We start from the raw sequence: 23,749 nt of genomic DNA, 5'->3' as shown, positions 1-23,749 counted from the left end.
TCTCCCTCGGCCCTTGACCGAGCAGCACCGCGGAGGCGCACGTCGTGCGGCGTATTAAACGCGAAGAAATCACCTTGAACGTCGACGGGATCGGGGCCGTGGTCGTGGCTTTGTACTCGCATTATCGTCGTGTTTCCGGCGCGAGCAATCGTGTCGATGGTCATGAATGTCGTATGGGAAGTTCGAGCCTCCGAAACGCGGGCAAGGGTGGTGGAAGACAAAGAACGAATGGCGAACGATGAGGAAGATGCAATCCGTGAGGGAACCACGTATAAAGAAGGGACGATAGCGTGGGTGCTGCGACACTTTTTCATCGTCCTCCGACAGAGCCTCACCGAGACCTAAACAACATGGTCCCACTTCGCGGCGTTTTAGTCCTGGTGCTATTCGTCCTGGCCGCCAGACACGCTTCCAGCGAGCATATTAATCGTGAGTAAATAATCTCCATTGGCGAAGGGAGGAGCCGTCCGAATGGTCTGGGTGCGTTTCAGGGTTAAGGTTTCCAACGATATCCTCGGAATTTGGCATTAAGAGCGTTCCTGGGATACTCGAAAGGGGGAATTTCGAGGAATGGGATATTTTTATAAGGATTCGTGGCATTTAATAGTCGAATGGCGGAGTTGGAATGTTTGTTAGTCATTAAGGGGGATGTGTATTTATTGTTTTATTATTCGGTTAATATAGAGAAAGAGGCATATTAATACAAAGATCCCAACGAGCATTTTCTGTGTATTAACCCCCTATGGATCGAATTTCCTTATTTTGCAGGCATTTTGCAAGCCATACACTTTGGTATTTCAAGTTGATGGTGCCGCCGAACGTCATCAATATTGTTATTATCAGAGACATTGCACAATGTAATTAAGACGTATTCGTCATCTTGCAAAACAGACTAAAAAATATATTAGCATATGACCTGAAAGTTACATGAGCCCATAGAGGGCTAAACTTTTCTCTAAATTTTGTTAACTCTTCAGCTGGATGATTTGACTGCATTCTGAGATTAATAATAATTCAGACATGGGACGGAACATCGTTTCATCTCCATGAAATTTATCCAAACGAAAACTTTTTCCATAAATGTTTTAATTTAAACCAAAGTTGACGCGAACGTAAAGCACTTGATCGTGGTTGCAATCTCTCTATTTGAGTTTCATCTCTCTCCCTGTTTGCACAACTTTCATAAAAATTCAACGATCCACTCTAATTAAGATACTTTGCGCGGCGCATTTTACCACGTTATGAAAATTTAGAAGCCCGGAATAGACCATCGACCATATATACTTACAGCACTTCTTCCCAGAGTTCGTTGAGAAACAATACTGCGGCATGGCGCTAATATCGCGATACTCTCCTAGCGACTGTTCCGATATTCGATACTAAGCGGATATTAGAATCCGATTCGTTTCGAAAATCGATCACGCTTCACCGGGTACAAGTGGGCCGCTGCATTCATCGGTAATGAATGACCTCCGAAAATCCAACGTTAAGCTTGTCATTTCGCGTAACTCGAATTCACGCTACTCCTCCCACGCTGCGCGCATTATCGACGATGACTAACGTCCTGGAAAATTGTTACGTTTAATAAAATATCACCGAACAAGGTTCAACCTATCGAACACACTAGTTCACGATTATGCAGCCGGTTTGAATTCCATATTTACCCAAAAGAAAAGGAATGGAGTGACGGTAGGGGTAGTAAAACCGAACTCGTCGTTACACCTAAAGTAATATGCAAAATTCCTAGACCACTTACGGTACATCGCATCTTTTACATTTTTATCGCTAAAGGAAGTGTATAAATTTTCATATAACTTGTATAATTTATTTTACCAATTTTATTGCGCAATGTACAGCCTGGAATTAGATGAAAATGTTAAAAGTTTGTTAAAAGTTCATGCTACTTATACTTCTGCTACTCAAATTCATACGTGAAACATATTACACATAAGTGTTACAAAAAAAAAAGGTGATCTTTCTCATTTTAGAATATTTTCTCACCTCTCTGACATATGTAGTCATTATACCGTCACTATACAATTTCTGCTACCCTATTCAATTTTTTTTATTGAAGATTGACACAGTTTTCGGCACGAACTTATGGGATGACCTAATAGTATGAATTTGTCGGATAATTTAATATTTCATTATATTTCAAGAATATTTTATTTTCTGGCTCTCTTTTTCTTCGAGCTCTGTCTAAATAATCCCAGAGATGTTCAATAATATTTAAATTGGGACTCTCGGGTGGTCAACTCAAGCTTTTAATATTTCATTCCCTTCTACGTCTTGTAAACACTAAAGCACAGTAACAAATACACATCATATCTATTACATCAACACCGATTTATTGAAGTGTAATGCAAGCATCGCATGGTGACCTAAGCCATTTGCACATTTTATCATAAAAATACGATTATAACTTCTAATCCATAGAGGCACAAAAGAAAACAATTCAAAACTTCCTAAAATAGAGTCCTCCAATCGAGTTCTTCCCCCCGAAACCCTGTTTAAAATGTGCCCTATCGAATTCACCTTCTCCAACCCCAAACGTCTCAATTACATTCTCGGAGCGATAAAGAAATTTTATAACCGTTCTAAATTCAATTTTACAAATTCGAAAGCACGTTTTCAACACCTAACACCGCCGTTTTATTAAACGGTTCAGAATCCCTCCGCGAAAGGAGCGAAGGGGCGACGGGGTTCGGGAGTGAAACAATGAAACTATGCGGAAACTTTGCACCGGCGGTCGTAACCTAGTGTCAGATAAGCGAGAGTGTCACGTAGGCGGAAGGTGGGCACGGTCGGAATAGAAAAGTGGGTGGATAACCTGGTCGAAGGCCGAAACTTAGGCGTCGCGCGTCCTCGGCGGGCTCGATGACTCGAAATTTAGCCGTCGACTAACGTTCGGCGTCCTCGGCTATGGTTAAGGTTCTTAACCCGACGAAGGTCGCGCCTCACGCTCGCCTAAAATCTAATTACCGCATCGGGGGAGAGAGGATCCGTAATTTCCGAAATTTCCGCGACGCCGTGTCAGCTTTATGCATTCGATGCGCACGGCCAGGGACAAATTAATGGCACGCACGCACCGACAGGTAATCGCGTTAATGGGGAACGCGTAATTGGCGATAAATTAACGTAACGAAAATGCGTCGATTTTGCGTCGAACCGACGTTACGATTAAATGTTAATCCCCTTGCGTTGCACGACTTGAGACTCGGTTAGATATAAAACGGAAACGAAGGGGAAATAAAAGGGAAGAGATTTGGGTTTGAATTATTGCGAATGCCTTTTTGTGGCAGAGTAGATCATGTATCGTTAGTCTTGGGCCCTGTTTCTGCGATTTTATTCGTATATTATTTCTTAAACATTTTTGGTAACATCCTGTAATAATGCTATCAAAATGGAAAGAGTACAGAGAACCGACCTATCTGAGCCAACGTCTTTTCAAACGTTCGTCTTCAGAGGAATTCTATGATGAGGCTATTAATAAACAGTAATAGTGTGTAAACGGGAAGGAAAATGTTGGTAAACATACAGTCAATCCTATAAGTATTCGCATCCACTGTGTCTATTAAAGTTTGTCTAAATTAAATGATAGGTTTGATGTTTCATAGATAGGTGTGAAGTTTATTCATGTACGTATTCATTCTGAAACATTTATTTGGAAAAATTAACCCTTTCAAGGCAACTGGTTACTACTGCTAATCCACAAATTTAAAATTAATTTTTAAGTGCCTACTGGTCTCTAGTAAAAACCAAATTGGAATATATGTTACCTATGTCACAAAGATGCCTCCCATAGGTTGCCTCCCATTTCCTTCCCATAATTACATTTATACGCATATTTTTGAATAATTTGTAAAAATAAAAGTGTCTCGAGTAAAATATTTTTAATTGTCGTCAAAGGATTAAGCCTATCATTTAATTGAGACAAATTTCTTCGGCAGACATAGAGGATACGAATACTTATGGGACTGACTGTATACTTGCACTATTGCAATCAATTAAATCGATCGATTTCGAGTCGTGAATCGTTACTGCATTTTAGAAATCAATCCTTGAACCTTAACGAGACGGTAATTACCGGGACTATGATCGATGATCTCCGCGCGATGTATCTTTTCTACCAGAGCGATATCGAGCTGAAAATTACTCTGACTTGTTCCTCCGCGGCCGTTATCTTATCAGCCTCGGAAATCAACTTCCATTAGTATGTAATCTCACGAGGCGAAGCAAGGAAGTCGCTAGAGATTCTGGTACGGTATAAACCAAGAAATGAATCGCGATGATTAAGGACTCTTCTGCTTTGGAATCCTCGAATCAAGTTTTCTTTTACGAATCTTTTTCTCGAATGCTGTTGATAACAGATGTTTTTGGATAGGTCGCAGAGCATGTAGAGGAATATATTGCTTATTATTTAATGAATAATATTCATAGTTGTTCCACTTGTTTTGAAGATAATTTGTTAAAGAATTTCTATAAGCTTTTGACAATTTATTCGTCTTAATATTGTCGCCAAAATTAGTGGGTTCCGTCAAAAATAATAGCAAGACTCAATAATGATATGATTTATAGGTGGAAGCAATAAGTTTTTCAAATTGAAATATTCAAAGTATATATAAATTGAAGCCCACAGACGTGTACGATAAAGAAACGAGAAACTTGCGATACGTTAATATGAAAATGAATTCAGATCGAACCAGAAACGCGTGCCTGTGCGAAAGTTATCAGTACAGCGTAACTAGAAATACAGTAAATGAGCAACAAATTAAGTCTAACGAATATCAATTGAAATCGATCAAATTTCGACGGCGCGATTGAAATTCCCTGCGCGCTCGGATATGCCGTTAGTGAAATATTTCTATTACGATTACGTAAATCATTTTCATAACCAACGAATTATAATGTCATCTCGTATCGGGCAGCAAGATAAATTAATTATCAAGATAAATTGCCATCGATCTAGACAGCCCCGATTAATCCTTTACAGTCCCATATCTCACACGCCTGGACATCCGTGTTTTGTGCTACTGAATTTTACGCCCCACCGGACACGCGAGTCGCAACACAACCCCTGGAATATTCGTACGTGCGCCTAATAAAAATATATATCCTACGCGACTGAACGACGGTTTTCGTGTGACCAATTTTGATCGGTTTTTTAACTAGTAATTTTCTGAGCAGCTTTAATCCGCGACCGTATAAAATTCATCGTCGCCTCTGTCATGAAGGTCCGCGATGCGCACGTTTCGTATTTTTATTAAGGAGAAAGCAGACGGAATAAAACACTTAATGTATCGCTACTCTACAGGGTGTTCCGCGAGAAGCGGACACGCTGGATGACCGGGTGACTTTTGAGGCTACACCGAATGTTTATATGCGCTCTTGCTGAGTGTAGTTTAAAGGTAGTTACTTTCAAAGTTAAGGGTAAGATTTCTGTTGGAATTTTTTTTATGGGAAACCAACCATCCTTTTACAACAATTTGATTATCAAAAATCGACGTTTTCTGTATGTTCCCCTGGTCCATTCATCCCTCTGCCCCCCACGAAGATAGAATGGCTGTCCAAACACAGTCGTGCAACCGCGAAGGGTTAACCAAACGAAGGAGAGTCGAAAGGGTTGCTCGTGGACCCTTTCTTCGCACGAGTCCCTCGACCCTCCGTCGCGTGCTCGACCGATCGTTAAAATAACTCCATCCGCTGCCACCTGCAGTCGGAGTCCCTACAAAAGACTCGAAAAAGAAGCTTCGGTCTGTCGACCATGAAAAAAGAAAAATACTAAAAAGGAGGCAAAAAGTAAGGGAGGCCTGGCGAAAGCCTAAGCGAAATCGCGGGGGGGTTGGATAACACGACGAAAGGAGGGGGGTAGTCCTCTGGTACGCCGCAACGAAGGCATCAGCATATTATCATGACCATGTTCGGTCTGCTTTTGACATATCTATTACGCGTTTCCGAATAGAGGCGACTTCGAATTCTATGCCTGTTCTGCTCCTCTCCCCTCTCCCTCCCTCTTTGGTTCTCCTTTCCAGCCTCCTGCCTCTTCAACGGGGCAGAATAGAAGAGGAACCAGAGGGCGGAAGTAGAGAATGGGAAGACTCAGCCCAGAGGGATGAGCACCCCCGCTGTGTGTGTGGGGGGGGGGGGACGGCGCCAGGGTCGACACGAGAGCTACCAGGCACCCTAATGCAACTATTAATTCAGAAATCGAGACGCAAAATAATGAACGACTGAAGACGTACTGTGACGGAGACTTATCTAAAACTGCATTCAACAGAGAACCACATCTACGTAGTCTTTGCACGGACACTGATCGATATACTGTTCTCATCGTTTACTTTTGCAGTCGTTGATCATATTATTAGGGACGTTTAGGAAAAGAAAAGTCTTTTCAAAACCATTAAAAGAATATAACACGTCAGACACCTAGACCAGGAAGCTCCACTATGAGTCTGACTTGTTGTTGTCAGTGTCAGGTACAAGATAAATGAAAATCGAAGGGTTAGATATTACTATATTATATTGTATATTATATGATTAAATATGGGGTTACCAAAATTAGATGAAACGAGTGTATTTACCTAAAATTTTTAATTTGACCACGCTATACCCTAGACAATTAAATATTGGGTTGCAAAAATTAGATCAATCGAGTATTTCTACCAAAAATCTTAAATTTGACCACGCTATACCCTAGACACTTAAATATTGGGTTGCAAAAATTAGATCAATCGAGTATTTCTACCTAAAATCTTAAATTTGACCACGCTATACCCTAGACAATTAAATATTGGGTTGCAAAAATTAGATCAATCGAGTATTTCTACCTAAAATCTTAAATTTGACCACGCTATACCCTAGACACTTAAATATTGAGTTGCAAAAATTAGATCAATCGAGTATTTCTACCTAAAATCTTAAATTTGATCACGCTATACCTTAGATAATTAAATAGTAAGCTGCGAAAATAGGATCATACCAGTATCTCTACCTAAAGCCTATAAAATAAACACCAATAAAATTTACTGTCCACAAATTCTTCCCTCAATCTTGGTCTCAGTCCCAGCAGCATTTTGCTCAACGACTACCCACACGGAATTATGTAACCAGAAAAACGTGTCCTTTGTTACCCCTCTATCCTCGTTGAAACGTTCCCAAAACACTAGACATCCGAACGCAACGGGGGGGTTACATCGTTTGCTTCCACGTAAAGCCTGCCCTGGTGCAGACGTAGAGGTCCAATTAATCAGGCGGGGCGTGAAACGAGAGGGGATTCGGCGGAGGGCCAAAGGGAGGCCGAGGGGGTGTCGCAGGGATTGCGGTGACAGATCCGCCGTATCTATCCCTATCTGCTCGGGGCATTAAATTCGCGCGATGCCAGTACCGCTACCGTCAGCGACCAGGATCCTCTTGAATCGGTTAACATTCCGCTGTACGCGCTGGTTCGGGTTTCAATTAAACCGGCCGCGGCTGCTGGACATCCCGTCGAACCCGACCTACACTCTGGAAAGGTTTTCGAAGACGACTTGGATCCTTTTAAACCTTTTCCGGGACTTCTGCGCTTCAACCTGATCGAGGAAACTCCTACCCTTTGCACCCGATATTTAAACGATTTCTCTAGAATTTATTGTACACTGCAATGATTTTTGTCCTTTATCCTTGTCACCATTTTGTAAATTGCAAAATGGAAGAAGGAGATATAATTGGTAGTACGATATTGCCAATTTATAACTTTGTGTGCGTGCGCGCGCGCGCGCGCGCGTGTATGTGTGTGTGTGAAGAACACTGAACACAAGAAGAAATAGCTCTGGATTGGTAGAATTGCACGAAATGTTCGAAGCCACTCGAATAATCAGTCACAAGCAAAAAATACAATTATTGCTCATATTGAAACCTCATTTCTCTCTTTTGTCCATAAATATATACCTATACAAAGATAGAAACCTGCATGATGCTTGCACAAGAAAATTACTAAAAATTCTGTTATTAATCTCAAGTTACTTAAAAGTAAAAACGTGCCCCATATTTCGATTTGCTTTTTCGTGCAACTCCAACGGAAAACTCTAAGGAAGCATGAATTTCGAAAACTTTACACTCCCGTATCTAATTTTCTTGCTAGCCTCACGATATCCCCTCAGAGGTGACATCCGAGTGCGAAGGGTTAATAAGTTCCTGTCATCTCGGAACACGTTTCCACGAGGCGCACGTTGCCCTACACGTTTTCGATTCGGAGCCCGTGTAGCGGAAAAGCAGCAACGTTTCGCGAAAGGGAACGAACGGAATGGAGTTTCGTTCGGCGTTAATGAACACGCTGTTTGCTAAGTGATTATTTCCGATAAAAAGTAAAACGAACTTTCCTGGCACGAGTGCAAGACCTCACCTCTGGCGTGTGCGAGCTCGTTTAATGAAAAAAGAGCGAGACAAGGACGAGATCCTTCGGTGGTTACAACTTTCAGGACCTATTTTCTCCATTTTATTTTCTCTTTTATTTATCCATTCGTTCGGTATACGGGCTATTTCGGTCGAGGTTGCGAAAGTATTCGATCGCCACATTCCCATATTGTTTGAATATTCAATGGGATTCAGAATTCAAATTACTGATTCACTTTAATGTAAACCTGACTCTACTCCTCGAGTATAATGATAAAATTCTACAAAATTTTGAAGCTTGATTGAATTTTACCATTAAAACTATTGCAATATGAAAAAGTAATAATAACCACTCGCATGCAGGGAAACAATTATTGCACGAATTGATACATTATTTTTTTTCTTTCTCTTGCCTAAGAACCTCTAAAATTTTTTTAAAAAATAATAAAATAAAAATGCTGTTGTCTACCAGGTTACTCAAAAATCCACTAACTTGAAATCTAATTGAAACATTATTTTTGTTCTTCCTCTTGAATATAAGAATCTCTTTACTACTTTAAAAAAAAATTAAATAAAAATACTGTTATCTACCATGTTACTAAAAACTGCACCTCAAAACCCGACTTAAGATCTCATATAAAAGAATCCTCAACAAAAATGATATCTGTCATTACAAGTGCCCTTCAAAAATAGTGTACCATTTTCCTAAGGTGCATTTATTCCCATTTAAATACCCCATCCAGTGAACAAGTTCAAGCACCAATTTTTGTTTCTACGTAAGCATTACTTACTGAATGAATCTCGTCAAATATTAACAATGAACAATGCGTTTTTTTTTTAACAGTCGCTGACGTCTCCTGCGGCCTAGGAGCGACTGGGACGCGCACGGCGAGACTCGTCGGAGGACAAAACGCTGTACCGCACGAGTTCCCATGGATGGTGAGCATCAGCAGAAAGGGAGGACACTTCTGCGGCGGTACTATTCTTAATTCAAGATTCGTTCTGACTGCGGCGCACTGCTTGTGCTCGTAAGTACATCCCCGCGTGTATGCGACGCGTCGTAACATTTGCACACGTATCGTTCCATTATTTCGACTTTCGCGCGAATCGTGCCGAACGGAACGCGCGGTACGCGACGCGATGTCCGAGGCACAATACGGGCAAACACGTTTCCGACAAGTTACGAGGACGAGCTACATACACCCCTGTTCATAAATCAACGGGATACTTAGCGAATGCAGAACGGTATCGGGGAAAACCTAATCTGGTTGTTGATCGACAATTTTGAATTAATCATAATCGTGGCAGTGAGTGATGGGTATGTTTACTGAGTAATACAAGTAACCGACATGATTGTTATGAGATATAATTGACTCGGTAATTGGTAATCACGAATTGATGTTCAGACGTTGATGGTGATACTCGATGTTTTGTTTCTTTTAGAAATTGTATGTTTAGTAAATATGGGAATGGGCAACTGAGTTGAGAATGCAATGGAAGTTGACAGATTACGAAACGAACACAAGTTTATAATTTTCTTTTAGTATTGCTCCTATTTCGATGACAGTATCTGAGAAAATTAATCCTGATATGTAACATATATATTCTGTACATCAACCTATGTAATTTAATTTTGTAACTTCATTTAAACACATTTCTATTTATAATGACGAGCTTTCTTTCATTCACACGTGACACTCTTCAAACTTCACTCTCATTAGAAGACAATCAACTCCCGAAAGTCCTAGTTAAAGGCCCACGAGAGCTTTTCCCTTATTAATTGGTATAGCGAGCAACTTGAATAATGAATAAACGAATAACGATTACTTATTCATTCGTTATTTGTATTCAAATGAATTTTTATTTGAATAATGCCCCGACACTGCTTGCCCGCCATTATATCGAACGTTTATAAATTCAAATTAACGATTCTCCGAGCGTTAAATTCGAAAGTTCGTTTCCTCGGCATTCCAGGACGAAAATATCGGAAAACGCGCATCTAAATTTCAAAGCATTATCGTCGTAACGTTAATATCGACCGCGTGATAATTTATATCGCTATTCTTTACAACAATGCCGGTGCACGCGTGTTCGTGCAATCAATATGCGGGCTGCCTTCGAAAATATCCATGAGCAGAAAACCGACTGTTTCTTCATGGAAAGCTGCCCATTGTTCCCAGTAATCGAATCTACAACCGCGCGCGGATAGATCTTATCGTGACCGATATTCACGGCGCCACATGCGCCAAAATTTCCTGTCGTTCTCGGTATAGTCGCGTAAAATGTTAACGCAACGCTCCCGCGAACGCGTTGTTTGACAACCCGTGCTGCAATTATACTGATACCATCCGAATGATTGAAAAATGACACCAGGCGCTTAATTCGCGACGGATGGAAAATTGATCGTACGAATGTAGCGAGAAACGTTCAGAAACGTACCAAACATTATCATAGGAGAGATAATTTACCTTGTTGGTGGAGTTTGCTGATCGATACTAATTTCGGTAGGTTGCTCTGCATATACTTTTTCTTGAATTATTTATAAAGGAAAAAAATATTCATTGTATTATAATTATGGAACATTCATTAGGTGTAGAAATTAATTCTGTGCCTTTGAAAAGTAAACTTATCGTTCATTTACAGAGAAAAACTATACAACTTTTAATCTACCCTAAGTCACACAACCCCCAAAAAAATATGAAAGTCAATTCACGTACTCAATTACTACATAGTATAAATATTTCCACTTGAACTAGAGTTACAAATGTGTAAATATGAAGGCACAGATTTAATTCCCACACCTAACAATTGGATTAACAAAATTTATTAACGAAACCGAGTACTTCTTATGGTCGTAATAAAACTTTCATATATATAAAGCCTATTTGCTATATTTCTGACGGAATTTCCGTTTACAGGACGTTTTATCATATTCGTAAGATACGCTTCCTCCTCTCGAACGTTAAACGCGGAATTATGGCAGATGCACGTGGAAACACGGTGGAATGAGATTTAAACTACAGACAGAATGGTTTAATTTTTTAAGATCCCGCTGCCTCAAAAGGCTTCGCAAAGTGACTGCGTCGTAATCCACTTAATCCATTCGCGCGAATCTGTGCCGGTTTAAAAACTAGAAATCCGCGTGTCGCTCGACACGGAGGAGCAGAGTTACGTAGAGGCGTTTTGAAAAAATCATCACGCCCGACTCAAGGATAAAATGTTTAACGCCGGTGGCCGAAAAAAATTATGAAATGCATAAAAATGCTGCGCGAAATTCCCGGAGCCAGCATCCTGGTACGCGACTTTCGTAGACTCCAGTGAAATTTGTTGCATTCGAATGCGTGTTGTTAAAAAAAAAATATTACGTTTCGCGTATCGCATCTTTCTGAGCTGATCGCTTAGTTTGAAGGCAACAAACTTGGAACAAGTATCAATTCTGGATCGTAATAACAAGATTTCATACTTGTTTCATATGGAAAATAGATATTTCAATAGTCTCCGTTTGTGGGTTTTCAAGAATTATTCAGTTTCCGAAATTAGAAAAGTAAATACGAAAACTTTTGAGGATGTCTGGTTTTTATTCTATTCTAATTAATTCAGAATTTCCAAAACAATAACGAAGAAGGGTTTTAAGGGAAAATAAAAATAACAAGTATTTGTAACGTACACGAGGAGAATTGATCGTAGTCGTCATAAAAGAAAATATTTCTAATAAAGATAAACTCTTCCAAGACACAAATTACAGAGGTACAATAATTATGGAAATAATACTCGGGAAAACAATTAAGTAATTCCACTTACTCGCAACTTAACATTCATAGAACCCGCTTTGGAGTTAATATTTACAATTAACACAGTCGTTGAAGTATACGTAATTAATTAAAAGCTGAATCGAATGGAGGAAACGTTGATAGAAGGTGGTAGAGGAGCAACAAAATTTAATGAAATCATTTCCGCGTTTTGATGAATTTATACGCACAAATATAGCGAATCGAGTTGCGTTAGTTGCAGGACAAACGTTCCTCTGACTTCGTACCCGCTTTGTGATTATCGCGTAAGCGGATAAACGACCAATCGCTTCGTTAAAATGATATAAAACGACACATTTTCGTTCGGTACAGTCACGCGAGCTCGCGGGACGATATCGATGTTAATTGGAGCAACGATTACATTTTAAATGAAACGTCGAGCGTATTTTACCTCGAGCTAACCTCGAATGAAAACGCGACGAGCAATTGTGACGAGTTAAAAATTGCATGGTTGGTGCTTGCATTAATAAACAATCGCGAACAAACAGAGTCAAGTGGCCATCTTGTATTAAACGGTTGGGTAGCGTTCACCGCTAGAAATAAAAAATATTCATACGTCCATTTTCGACGAACCAATCTACGCGAACAATTTGTTTCAGTGTTTTTTTCTATTTGTATTCGTGCGTATAATCTTTATCTAAGAAAATTCGAGCAATCAATCGTAAATTAAACAATATATCGATATTAACTATACGTAGGAGGAAGATTTCAATTTATCTCAGAGAATATGGTCGTTACTTTTGTAGCAGTTAAAATATTCGAATTCTTTCAAAACTCGATGCGTTAATATCGCAAACACTTTTCGACAAATATTTTTACGTGTCAAGTGGGCGATACAACAGTAAAAGTATACTTCAAACAACGAGAATATACCGAAGCGATTTAAATAAATAAATTCACTGCAATTAATACATATCTATAGAAGTAACAAAGTTTACTCTTGTTCTACCTTAGTGAAACGCAAAGAAGAAGGTAAATAAGAAGGTGAAACTTTGTTCTACTAGTAAAGCACAAAGTTAAAGATTAAAATAATTTCTCTTGACAGTTTCCTTCGATTATTCTTTCATGTCACCGAGACGATAAAGTTAAACTACGCTAGCACTATTATTCAACAGATTTCACTCATTTTAAATAAGCACTGATATCCTTAATGATAGATCAATTTCTGGAATAGTCTCTAAATAAATTTTTAGTTGTTGAACGCGCACCAAGGCCACCTCAAATATTTAACAAGGCCGAGAGAGGATTTCGAAAATATTTGTAGTTTCTTTTCCCCGTGTATATCGGGTGGCTCGCGTGTAATGGTGTCCATGCAGGTGTAATTAAACGTCGAGACAGTAACGCTGTGCGATGAAACGTGCAGACATCGCGTATCTCTCTCGGTCACCGGCCACAAAGAGAAAGACCGAGCGAGAGGGGTGCAAGGGGCCGGAGGGGGTTGAAAACTGGACAGGGTGGCCAGAGAGAGAATCCAACGGAGCTTCGGCGTTGTAAACCATGATTGCGTGTAGATTACAGACCACTCGGTAATTGCTAGCGGCCATGCAAAACGCATGACAAAACGTTGCCACCAGGCGCGAGGTCGTGAAAATATATCCGACGCCGGCCATTGTTCGCGATTTCTTTATCGTTCACGGAAACGGCCGATATAAATTTCGTTAATGCAGCCCTACGCGCGAAAGAGAATTATTTCAAGAGCTATCGCCACGGAAAAACCCGAAGAACGGTTCGTGCTCGAGGCATCATTTAAAACAACGATTTTCGTTTTTCTGCGCAATTTTTATAACGATTTTCGGACAATTAAACTGACGACGATGGATCGTTTAAGCGTCCAATGTAAACATTAAAAAAATTACGAATCTATTTTGGAATATCACTTAGGTTTCTGTATTTAGTTTGTGTTGCATTGGAGAATATATTTTATTAACACTTGATTGAATGTCTCCCCAGCTATAATGAAAATTAATTCAATTTTCTTTTCATTAACGCATCGACATCCTGTTAATGATTTAATATTATTAAACGGTACTAAACACACATCTAATACGAAATTTAGCAATCAAAAATTGCATAATAATGATTTACAGAGTACACAATTATTCATTGAACGAGTCCACATATTTATGGATAGGTGTTACATGGTATTTAGTCACAACCCAGTATACAAAAAGTTGAACAATGAGCGATACTCGTTGTTATAGAATCTAAATCGACTACTCAGACCAGAATAAACGTTCCCGACTTTTGTCAAGTGAACTTATTTAACCATTCAGATCATGATACATTAACCCTTTCATACCTGAATTATTTTGTTTCTCGTACTAATGTAATTTAACTTTCAGGGTTAACTTGAACTAAAATTAGTATAGAAAAAATTTAAAAAATTCCTAAATAGCGTAGTTTTCAAGGAAAACTGGTCATTCTTCGTGTGCACGAATAAGAGCATTTGCCCTAATCGATAGCGTCGGTGGTGTATGAGTCTTTTGAAATTTCGCGTCCTCATTTGTGGACGCCGGGTCTCAAAGGATTAATAACGCATTGCATAATTTATATTGTTTCCATGTCATAACCTGAACATTTTAACTAGTCCCCTCGACTCTTGTTAAGACTAACTCGACCGCTCGTCACAAAGCAACCAGTATCGTTACTTTCGGAGCACCCAGCTTGTAAGCGTGTCCCCTACCGCAACGAGCGGTATCAAGTAAACCTGGCGGTTCTGCAATTCAGCGACATGAAAGGCAGCATCCCGCAGTATCGTGTTATTCGAGGGATGCCCGTGCATCACGACGTAATCCGAAAGGAATCCAGTCGAGCGAACGGCACACGGTTGCCCCCCCCCCCCCCCAGCCAATGGATCTAATACCTGACCTCGAAACGGCGAGGTACGGGAAACGAGTTAATCAAGGGAAGCGACGTTCCCGGCGGTGTAACTTTTTAAGCTCTCGTTTCGCGAGGCTCCGGTCGGCGACGTTACGTTGAAAAATGGCCAGGTATATCATCCACTTTATACACATTACGGATACATGTAGGCCAAGTAGGACAAATAGCCCCCTTCCTTTTTCCACCCCCCGGTTCCTGGCTCTCACGCTACCGCCGACCAAGGAGTCAAAGTCCAGCAACGATGCCGCGTGTCGCCGGCAAGTAATCATCGTGAAAGTTAAGTGCACCGAGAACGAAGTGTATAGGTATACAGGAGGGATACAGTGCCCGTCCCTCTGGCAGCCGTCTCGTTCTTCCAGCGGATGCTCCTTTCATTTCCTCCGTCTCCGGCAGCCTTTCGCCCGCCAAAGTGGGGAAAACTCAGCTCTTTCGCGGAGCAGTGTCTTTCCTTGGACGTTGGCAATTATTTAACCGGGATTTTTGTTCCACCACCGTCGGTGGGGGGCGTAGCAACGCTGGTGGCTGTTTGAATGGTCTCGAGTACAGTGGCTTCGGTTAATTAATCGGTCCGCCACGCCGTCTCCGAATAACTAACAAAATTATGCCAGCAACCCCCTCGCGGTTTCTCTCGTATTACGCGGGGGATTGTTTCGTTCCAGTTTCTTCGCTGCTTCGTTTCTTTTATGAGAAGGTCGAGGTGGCGTGGTGGCGCGATCGTGCACGACTGGTGGTTTCCCCAAGTTTCGAGACCCTGTTTCGCTTCCCTTCTCGCTTGGTCTCCCTTCTAGGTATTAATGTACCCCTCCTGGGTTGCCGGAGGCCCTTCCATTGTTCCCTCGTGGATTATACGACTTAATCTGGATGCATCATCGCCACTCCTTCCCCTAATCGTCGCACCCTTCCAATTAAAATGCACTGCTGGTTAAATGGTGGATCGCGGCGTGGAAGGAGTGGCCTTTTTACGGGACCAGCGCCATTAATTGCACGTTAATCTCGTTGTAAACTTCGCGAGGCGAAACACGAAGCCTCTGTTGAACTATTCCGCTGGGTAGGTTAAAATTGTTGCAGGTGTACGTTAGCGGTCATTGGCATCGAACGTTTTCAACGTCGTATCCGAATTGAGGTCTATGTTAAGTGGTGGGAATGGCAGCGTGACGCTTATGCAACAGCTTCCGGTGACACTAACGCACGATTCTCGGTATCCGCACAGTTCACTTTGCTGTAATACAGTAGTACTCCGTCCATCTGCACTATATTTCGACAAACGTCATGCTTATCCTTGGATATACGAACTCGTAGCTGATCGTAGTACCTTTTAGCTCTAAATAGCTGAGCGTAGTGTGTTCTAGATTCCCATAGCTGAGCCTAGTACCCTCTAGCACCATTGTAGCTGAGTTTATTACTCTCTAGCACCTCTGTAGCTGAGCTTAGTACTCTCTAGCACCCCCGGAGCTGAATCCAGTACACTCTAGGCCCCCATAGTTGAGCCTAGTACCCGTTTACTTCTTCTTAACTGAGACTAGTATCCTCTAGCACCTTCGGAGCTGAGCTTAGTACTCTCTAACACCCCTGTAACCGAGGTTAATACTTTCTAGCACCCCTGTACCTGAGCTGAGTAGTCTCTAGCACCCCGTGCCAGAATCCAGTACCCACCAGCTCCCTCTAGCCACCCATAGTTAAGCTCAATACCTTTTAGCTCTCCGTAGTTGAGCTTATCAACCTCTAGGCCTCCATAGTTTCTACTACCTAAATCATAATCGAGCGTGCAACTTCACAGTAAAGAAATTATGGACTAGCTAGTGGACCTCTATTATCCGAACTACTCGGTTATCAGAACTACCTTGTCCCCGTGAGATTCTATACGTCCAAGATTCTCAACATCGATTCAAATCAGTCTCCCCGTCCCCCAAGGTAGAATTTCACTGAAAAGTTCTTGTCTCTGACCGCCACAGGGCAACGTCCGTGATCCCCGTCGGTCAATTGCGGGTGAGCCTCGGCGAGTACAATCTGAGAGGACCGGAAGTGCCACCGTCGAGGGAAGAGAGAGTGGCGAACGCTATTTTGCACCCAGGCCACAAATGCGGAAAATACCTAGACGATATTGCCCTCCTGGAACTTGCGAGGCCAATCGCTTGGTCGGAAAGCGTGAAACCCGCCTGTTTACCTGTGGCCACAGGGAAACCAGGATACAGCGCCTTCGGCGGGGAACTCGCCAAAGCGGCCGGATGGGGCTGGCTAGGCGAAGACAGGTCCAAACGTAAGTAAATAATGCCACCTCCCGTCGTCCCATCATTTTCGACTAATTCGCGCGGGAACGAGGGAGTCGTTAACGTTGATTATCCGCCAGTTGCCATTGAATTAATCGGGGGCGGGACTGGATTAAATCGAACGTCGTCGATTTTCTCCGCGCGTTTCGTCCTACCCCACCACCCAACGCAAAAACGTTTTAACGCGAATCTCACGAACGAACAAGCGAACTGGTACGCTCGTCGGGGCGAACTAAGTTGGATTAAGAAAGATAAAGGCAACTTTTCAACAAGTTCGGTACAGTTTGCTTTATTAACGACGCGATCGTTGCCGTTGAAGTGAATAAGTAAAGACACGCCGAAGTTATCAACATGTACTGGAAAGTTCCGCTGCAATGGCTCCCGGAGCATCTAACCGAATTCTCCCTTGGAATTGCATTCTACAAAAGTTCTTGCTTACTTGCGCCGGACTCGCCCCCTCTGTAACTGTGACGGAGACGGAGAATGGGCGTTCGAATTCAGCTACGGCCGAATGATGCTTTCGTGCCGAATGAATTGATGATGCATATAGAAAATTGCTAATACTTCTTTTCTGTATATACTGATGTACTTTTCATGTACCAGAAGAGCTTTGAAAATTTTAATGTAGCGAATATTAATCTTCTAATGTACCGGAGGAGCTTTGGAATGTTTTTATATTGATAATTAATAATCACTTAACAATAATTGTTATTGGAATCCTTGGTTATAATGGGTCTCAGGGAAGGGATGGGTTTTCCTCCCTGAATGATGTGTGAGACCAATTTCTATAATGTATTTCTATATACAGGGTGTCCCAAAAGTCGGGGAGGAGCCGGAAATGGGGGGTAGCTGAGACGATTCTGAACAACAATTTCCTTTGCAAAAATGTCGGTTGGGGCTTGTTGTCGAATGTCCGTTTTCTCGGGTTTCGCGTCTCAACAACAGTGCGCGCCGCGCCCTCTTTCGCGAGTGTACTCCCCTCTCTCTTTCTCTCTCGACGCCTCATTGTTGCCCGCTCCACCGTCCTTCGCGTGGCATTGTTGTTCATCGTGACTCATCGTCACTGGCCGGTCCTCTGCCGCTGTAACCCCCCATCCCGGACGAGCCCCTATATGTAGGAGTCTAAACGAAAAATAAGGCACGGGGATTCGAAGCCACGATCCTCGGATCCACAGTCGACCGCTTTACCTACGCGACCAATCCCGTAGCCTATGTTTCGTGTTCTTATTTGACTCTTTATTGTTGGGTATGGGAGGCGCGGATATTACATATATACAGGGTGTCCCAAAAGTCGGGGAGGAGCCGGAAATGGGGGGTTACAGCGGCAGAGGACCGGCCAGTGACGATGAGTCACGATGAACAACAATGATACGCGAACAACGATGCTGCGGCCAAACATGTGGCCTTCGCTACCGCGCCCGCTCGAACGGTCTACGCGCGCTCTGATTGGTCGGGGTTTTCGCTTAATATCTCCTTAACGAAGCCCCATCCGACATTTTTGCAAAGAAAATTGTTGTTCAGAATCGTCCCAGCTACCCCCCATTTCCGGCGACCCCCCCCACCTCCCCCCCCGACTTTTGGGACACCCTGTATATTATAGTTTCATGTAATTTCTACACATGTTAAAATTCTTGCGCAACTATGGCACCATTATTATGCAATGGTCTTTTCTTCTTTACTCCATTTTGGTATTTTATTATTATTCGTTCATTGTTGTTCAATGAAAGTAGATGGAACCGTTCCATTTAAATATGAATTTTTTTTTTATAATAGGAAAGTATTCCAGCCTGCTACAACAACACCAAAATTTTCAATAGATATGTGAATCGGTCATTAAGCGTACAACCAAACAAAGGAGTTCGAATTTAATTGATTTCCACATTGAAAAAGTGCCGAAACATTCTATTGTAATTTTCGACATTAATTGGGGTACACCCTCAAAAAGGATTTCCCATTGTGGAAAAAGGCAAATAAAGGATCGATGCATATTTTGCTCTCCTGTGTGACGAATATGGCTTATACACGAGGGCCCTTTTATGTCAAACCTGTGCATCGATAAATTGAATCGATTGTACCTTCGGCAAATGAATTTTTGAAATTCAAAATCCTTTTAGCAATATGTTTCTAACACTTTACCGTGTAAACAAAAGTGCGGAGAAAATCGATATGCTTTTGAACCTTCGAACGAACATGCTCTTTCAAACGCATTCGAGCATAATTTACATTGCACGACACACGTTCAAACGTTGACTCAGATAATTAGGGATAATTTAGATAATTGATTCAGATCATTCAAAACTCTCCGACACTGCACAAAACAAATCAAGAGCAACAAATAATCCATTGCTATCTTTCAGACAAACGAGCAGACGTTTTGCAGAAAGTGGACGTTCGTGTGATCGAGAACCGTGTTTGTCGCGAGTGGTACGCCAGCGAGGGCAAATCTACTCGCGTGGAGGGAAATCAGATGTGCGCAGGCCACGAAGAAGGTGGCCGAGATTCGTGCTGGGTAAGTGAATTTCTAAAAAAAAATTCTTCCGTATCGTCAAAACAAAAGTCTCATAATAAGGAAAGTTTCAAATTTTGTTATCCACTACTTCTTATTCTTCTAACGGTGCAAACGTTACCAATACTTTGTCAGGCGAAGTAGAAACAGCCCTTAAGCTCCTTCTCTTCAAATTTTCTACACGTAATGTTACTCTATTCAAAATTTGAAAAAATTCCCTGTGTATCGTCGAAACACAAGTCTCTTAGTAAGGGAAGTTTCTTCTAACGCTGCAAACGTTACCAATATTTTTCTCAGGCGAAGTAAAAACCACCCATAAGCACGATCTTTTCAATTTTGGGATTCTGTAGCTGCATATCATTTATCCACACCTCAACTTGTTACCTCCCCTTGGTATCGACCCTCGTTTATTCACGTGCCGCTAGTTAGACCGCGTTGCGTGTCAATCGTTCATACGCGAAATTCACGCCCCGTCGAACGACCGCGACATGAATTTCAATAAATATCCGTGGTCGTGCGGCGGACGCACATGTTGAATTAACAACGACGGGGGGAAACGGTCGCGGACCAAATTGTTCGACCGCAAAAACAAAATGAAAACGGAGTGGGGGAAGAAAAAAAAGCGATACTCGCCAACCTCTCTCCCCCCCCGGAAAAGCGTGGAGAAGTATGTTGACAAAATATTGCGGTTCGGCGTAACGTAATTATCGACACCACCTGAACGAAGGGGATGGAAAAAAAGACGTGTTCGTTGAATATGTACGTGTTTCCGACCCGATACGTTTTATTGCGTATTTGTGATTCCGTTCGCGGTCCATTTGAGAGATATCTTCTACTTCGTTGGGCAATTCCAACGGACCTATGCGTCCCGCGTTTAGTCGCCCGTGGCCACTGAATAGATAATATAATTGCTTCTGCGGTCGGTGCTTGAGAATCGTTTCGCGTTATGGTTGTAAGTACACCGCAATTCGTTTCACACGTTGAAAATCGGTAGTTGACGATATACTTCGCACCGCGTCGGTCACTGGTGACGATGTATTATTTAAGATATTGCATTCTTGGGTTTCGATATCGATTGTTTGAGGATTTTTTAAACATTTCTTTGAATATTCTTTGACGATGGTAAGAGAATAACTCGGAAAATTGATTTCACTTGAATCACTTTCATACGTGAGTGAGATTTATTTATAGGGGCGCAAAGTCGTACAGCTTGACTATCACACCTAATGCATCAGTTTTACATTTGTTCGATCTTCGCATTCATTTAATTCTAGCTTTTCGCTACTTTGCATTCGCATTTGCTTAGATATATCTCTTGGTTATTCTTTTCATCCCCCATGAGGGGTGCAGTGATCTGTTGGTCTTGTACTTGAGGAGAATTTTTTTCAATTGCATTGCAGAAAATGTTATTTTTCTAAATGAGTAATATGAGCGAAATATATTATTAGTATGTGTGTACTACCTACTCGTCGTGATTATTTCGAAAACCTTGATTACAACAACAGTGAGGACCATGAAAGATAGAAACACAGAAATATATTGCATTGATTCGTTCTCATAAACAGCCAAATATTCAAGAAACAGCTGTATGTGTAACACTTTTTTTTCAGACCGACAGTGGTGGCCCTTTGATGATTGGAAGCTACCCTAACAGTAACATGATGGTCGTGGGAATAGTCTCGTCGGGGGTAGGATGTGCCCGCCCGCGACTTCCTGGTGTATATACTCGTGTATCGGAGTATATACCTTGGATCAAGCAACACGCACTCTCAATACGATGAAAGACAACTCAAAGCTTTATCGTTTCACTGACTTCGACCACAGCGGAAAATAAATTTTTAAGAATTTAGAAATAGATACGCTGTGCGTCGATCATAACTTAGAATGTTTTATTGTTGCGATGTGTGAGAAAAGAAGTATGTTAGCAAACTTAAAAAGCCATAATTATGTTGAAGTAGTTTTTAATTCATATTTTCATCTAGTCATATTTATTTACGATTACATTCTTCTTGTGCAATCGTACATATAATTATTATATGATAATAATGTATTGTATATATTCAGGAAAGATTACCATGAAAAGTATTATGTGTTTATAAGTTGCATGAAGTTATATGGTACATTTTAAATAAAGTTGTAGACAGAATATAGTATGGGATGAATTAGTTTATTGAATTCTTTATTATAAATTATATACATTCTATATTCTTCTTGCTTTCCTAGGTCTTAAAGGATTCCATGATACTCTAGTGTTATCTGTGACAGAAATAATATTGACTCCTGCGAGTTGAAGTCCTTTCATGGCAGCCTGTATAGAGTAAATATTTATTAGGTAAACATAATATACAAAATAATTTATACCACATTTTTTAGTATTTACCATTCTACCAGCTCCAAGACCTTGTACTCTTACCCTGACTATTTTTATACCTTTTTCAACAGCACGCTTTAAAGAAATACAACACACATTAGAAGAAAAACTGTATGAAAATACAGAACACTACAACATTGAATATAAAAAGTTTCGTACGGTTCCAAATGTAATAGCAGCTTGTTGCGCTGCAATGTTAGTACCCTTTTTGGCATTTTTGAAACCTTCCATACCAGCAGAATGAATTAGTATTCCTTTTCCTACAATGCCATTGCTATTATTGTAGATAAGAACTATATTTAAAACACAATACCAATAGTTAACACTTACCATTGAAAGAGGTAGCATTCATTATCGTATTATTAGGTGTTGCCTTTATATTAATAATAGGTAACAATTTGAATGGTATACCATTAATAACTTTATCTGGGGTTGATGCATCAGGGAAAAGTGAGCTTCTGAATGTGATTGAAAATAACATAACATCATATGCTTTAGAGAACCGTTCAAATGCTATTTACATATTAATACAATAATATCGATTACTTACTGGTCACCTATAGCAATATCTTTCGAAACCTCGCCATCCACTCGATTCGAGTGCTTTCCGGTGTCACGGGCTCTAAATTTCATATTGTCCACTCGAAATTCTCTCAAATCATTTGAGGTTATGTGATGACTTCTGACATTCGTGTAGCTCAAACACGATAATCTTGAAAACGTTTCCACAGAGAAGACTTTCATTTTCATTAGAGAACATACTGCTGATCGTAGAGTGGATGTAATCATTTTCATTTATATAAACACAATAACCAGGTAAAAATAAAACAATCTTCAAAAACCCAATAGAATTCACATACACGTTTTCGGTCAGCGCCTCTAGCGTAAAAACGCCCAAGTTTGTCGAGAATTAGTTTATTTTCTCAACACTAGATGGCACCATTTAATTGTTTATTGTTTATCGTTTATTAAATTAATGTGCGTACATTCAGAGTAGTACTTTGCACTACTATGTGATGCTCTCTTTTTACATTTCCTCTTTTAAACGTTTTACAGTAACGCTTCTTAGTCTCTATTCTTACTGACTATCCTTCTTATATCTAATCGCAATAATGAAAGGCATAACAATAAACTTTTTAATTCGTAAATCGAGGTTGTCATATTCTTTATTCTACTATGTTAATAAACTTTATATAGGAATAGTAACTCGTCTATTTTATATATATATTTTATTGTATCACAGACAAAAGAAAATAGAATCTTTTTAGAAGACATATACTTTTTCCTTACAACCTAACAATCTTCAGTCTTCATATTGGTCTCTCTTTTTATTCTAATTGTACTTCTGTAAGACCATTTAATTAAAAATTGTAGCGCCATCCTACATTATCCGCTCCATTTTACCGATAGTGATGGCTGAACGATTATATTGTGACTAATTGACGCTGCCTACATCTAAATGTTCTTTTTATAGAATTCTTTTGTTAATGTTACTCTAATGTCGGATAATATCGGTTGATCTTGTTCAAATTCGTATTCATTATCC

The 23,749-nt window shown here is 40.7% G+C and overlaps 2 protein-coding genes across 2 annotated transcripts; one reads left to right on the top strand and one right to left on the bottom strand.

The window, feature by feature from the left end:
• Positions 1-311: 311 nt before the first annotated feature.
• Positions 312-21,959, top strand: LOC128878517 (transmembrane protease serine 9-like). Its single transcript, XM_054126792.1, has 5 exons — positions 312-429; positions 9,215-9,398; positions 17,012-17,316; positions 19,684-19,835; positions 21,443-21,959. The coding sequence occupies exons 1-5, from the start codon at positions 351-353 to the stop codon at positions 21,611-21,613; spliced, it is 891 nt and encodes a 296-aa protein (XP_053982767.1). The 5' UTR covers positions 312-350; the 3' UTR covers positions 21,614-21,959.
• Positions 21,960-21,980: 21 nt separating this feature from the next.
• Positions 21,981-23,094, bottom strand: LOC128878522 (28S ribosomal protein S11, mitochondrial). Its single transcript, XM_054126806.1, has 5 exons — positions 22,754-23,094; positions 22,534-22,661; positions 22,363-22,463; positions 22,213-22,278; positions 21,981-22,140 (listed from the first exon to the last, which is right to left on the bottom strand). The coding sequence occupies exons 1-5, from the start codon at positions 22,996-22,998 to the stop codon at positions 22,033-22,035; spliced, it is 648 nt and encodes a 215-aa protein (XP_053982781.1). The 5' UTR covers positions 22,999-23,094; the 3' UTR covers positions 21,981-22,032.
• Positions 23,095-23,749: the final 655 nt, after the last annotated feature.

Source organism: Hylaeus volcanicus, chromosome 1 (assembly GCF_026283585.1).
Source record: "Hylaeus volcanicus isolate JK05 chromosome 1, UHH_iyHylVolc1.0_haploid, whole genome shotgun sequence".
NCBI classification, from domain to species: domain Eukaryota; kingdom Metazoa; phylum Arthropoda; class Insecta; order Hymenoptera; family Colletidae; genus Hylaeus; species Hylaeus volcanicus.
The sequence above is the reverse complement of the archived record's forward strand: the minus strand, read 5'-3'. Positions and strand labels throughout refer to the sequence as shown.

Coding starts and splice junctions, on each gene's coding strand:
- LOC128878517 (XM_054126792.1), top strand. CDS start 351: ATGGTCCCACTTCGCGGCGTTTTAGTCCTGGTGCTATTCGTCCTGGCC. Junction 430..9,214: donor TTCCAGCGAGCATATTAATC/GTGAGTAAATAA, acceptor TTTTTTTAACAG/TCGCTGACGTCTCCTGCGGC. Junction 19,836..21,442: donor GTGGCCGAGATTCGTGCTGG/GTAAGTGAATTT, acceptor CTTTTTTTTCAG/ACCGACAGTGGTGGCCCTTT.
- LOC128878522 (XM_054126806.1), bottom strand. CDS start 22,998: ATGAAAATGATTACATCCACTCTACGATCAGCAGTATGTTCTCTAATG. Junction 22,464..22,533: donor GAATGCTACCTCTTTCAATG/GTAAGTGTTAAC, acceptor ATGGCATTGTAG/GAAAAGGAATACTAATTCAT. Junction 22,279..22,362: donor CTGCTATTACATTTGGAACC/GTACGAAACTTT, acceptor ATTTCTTTAAAG/CGTGCTGTTGAAAAAGGTAT.